Source organism: Antrostomus carolinensis, unplaced genomic scaffold (assembly GCF_000700745.2).
Source record: "Antrostomus carolinensis isolate BGI_N321 unplaced genomic scaffold, ASM70074v2 scaffold29059, whole genome shotgun sequence".
NCBI classification, from domain to species: domain Eukaryota; kingdom Metazoa; phylum Chordata; class Aves; order Caprimulgiformes; family Caprimulgidae; genus Antrostomus; species Antrostomus carolinensis.
Genome location: NW_010341078.1, coordinates 2,046 through 2,269, shown reverse-complemented (window position 1 = coordinate 2,269; position 224 = coordinate 2,046). Strand labels below are relative to the sequence as shown.

The window sequence follows — 224 nt, the reverse complement described above, 5'->3', positions numbered from 1 at the left end:
GCCCTCTTCCTGCCCCCGCGGTGCCCGGTGATGACCAGCCCCGGGGAGGGGGGGATGTTGGCCAGGAGCAGAGTTTGATGTTCTCTCCGCCGTCTCCACTTCAGCAAACATGTCCTGACCGAAGACATCGTGCACCGGGAGGTGACAGCCGACCACAAGCTGCTCTCCCGGCGGCTCCTGACCAAGACCAACCGGATGCCCCGCTGGGCGGGGCGCTTCTTCCC

The 224-nt window shown here is 66.5% G+C and overlaps 1 protein-coding gene across 1 annotated transcript in view; it reads left to right on the top strand.

Moving 5' to 3' along the window:
• Nucleotides 1-84: 84 nt before the first annotated feature.
• Nucleotides 85-224, top strand: part of PRELID1 (PRELI domain containing 1) — a gene marked incomplete at its 5' end in the record, with an annotated part of 1,350 nt that continues 1,210 nt past the window's right edge. Inside the window, one exon of the mRNA XM_029087074.1 lies at nt 85-224. This exon is cut by the window's right edge and continues 103 nt beyond it. Within this exon, the coding sequence (XP_028942907.1) occupies nt 85-224 (140 nt within the window).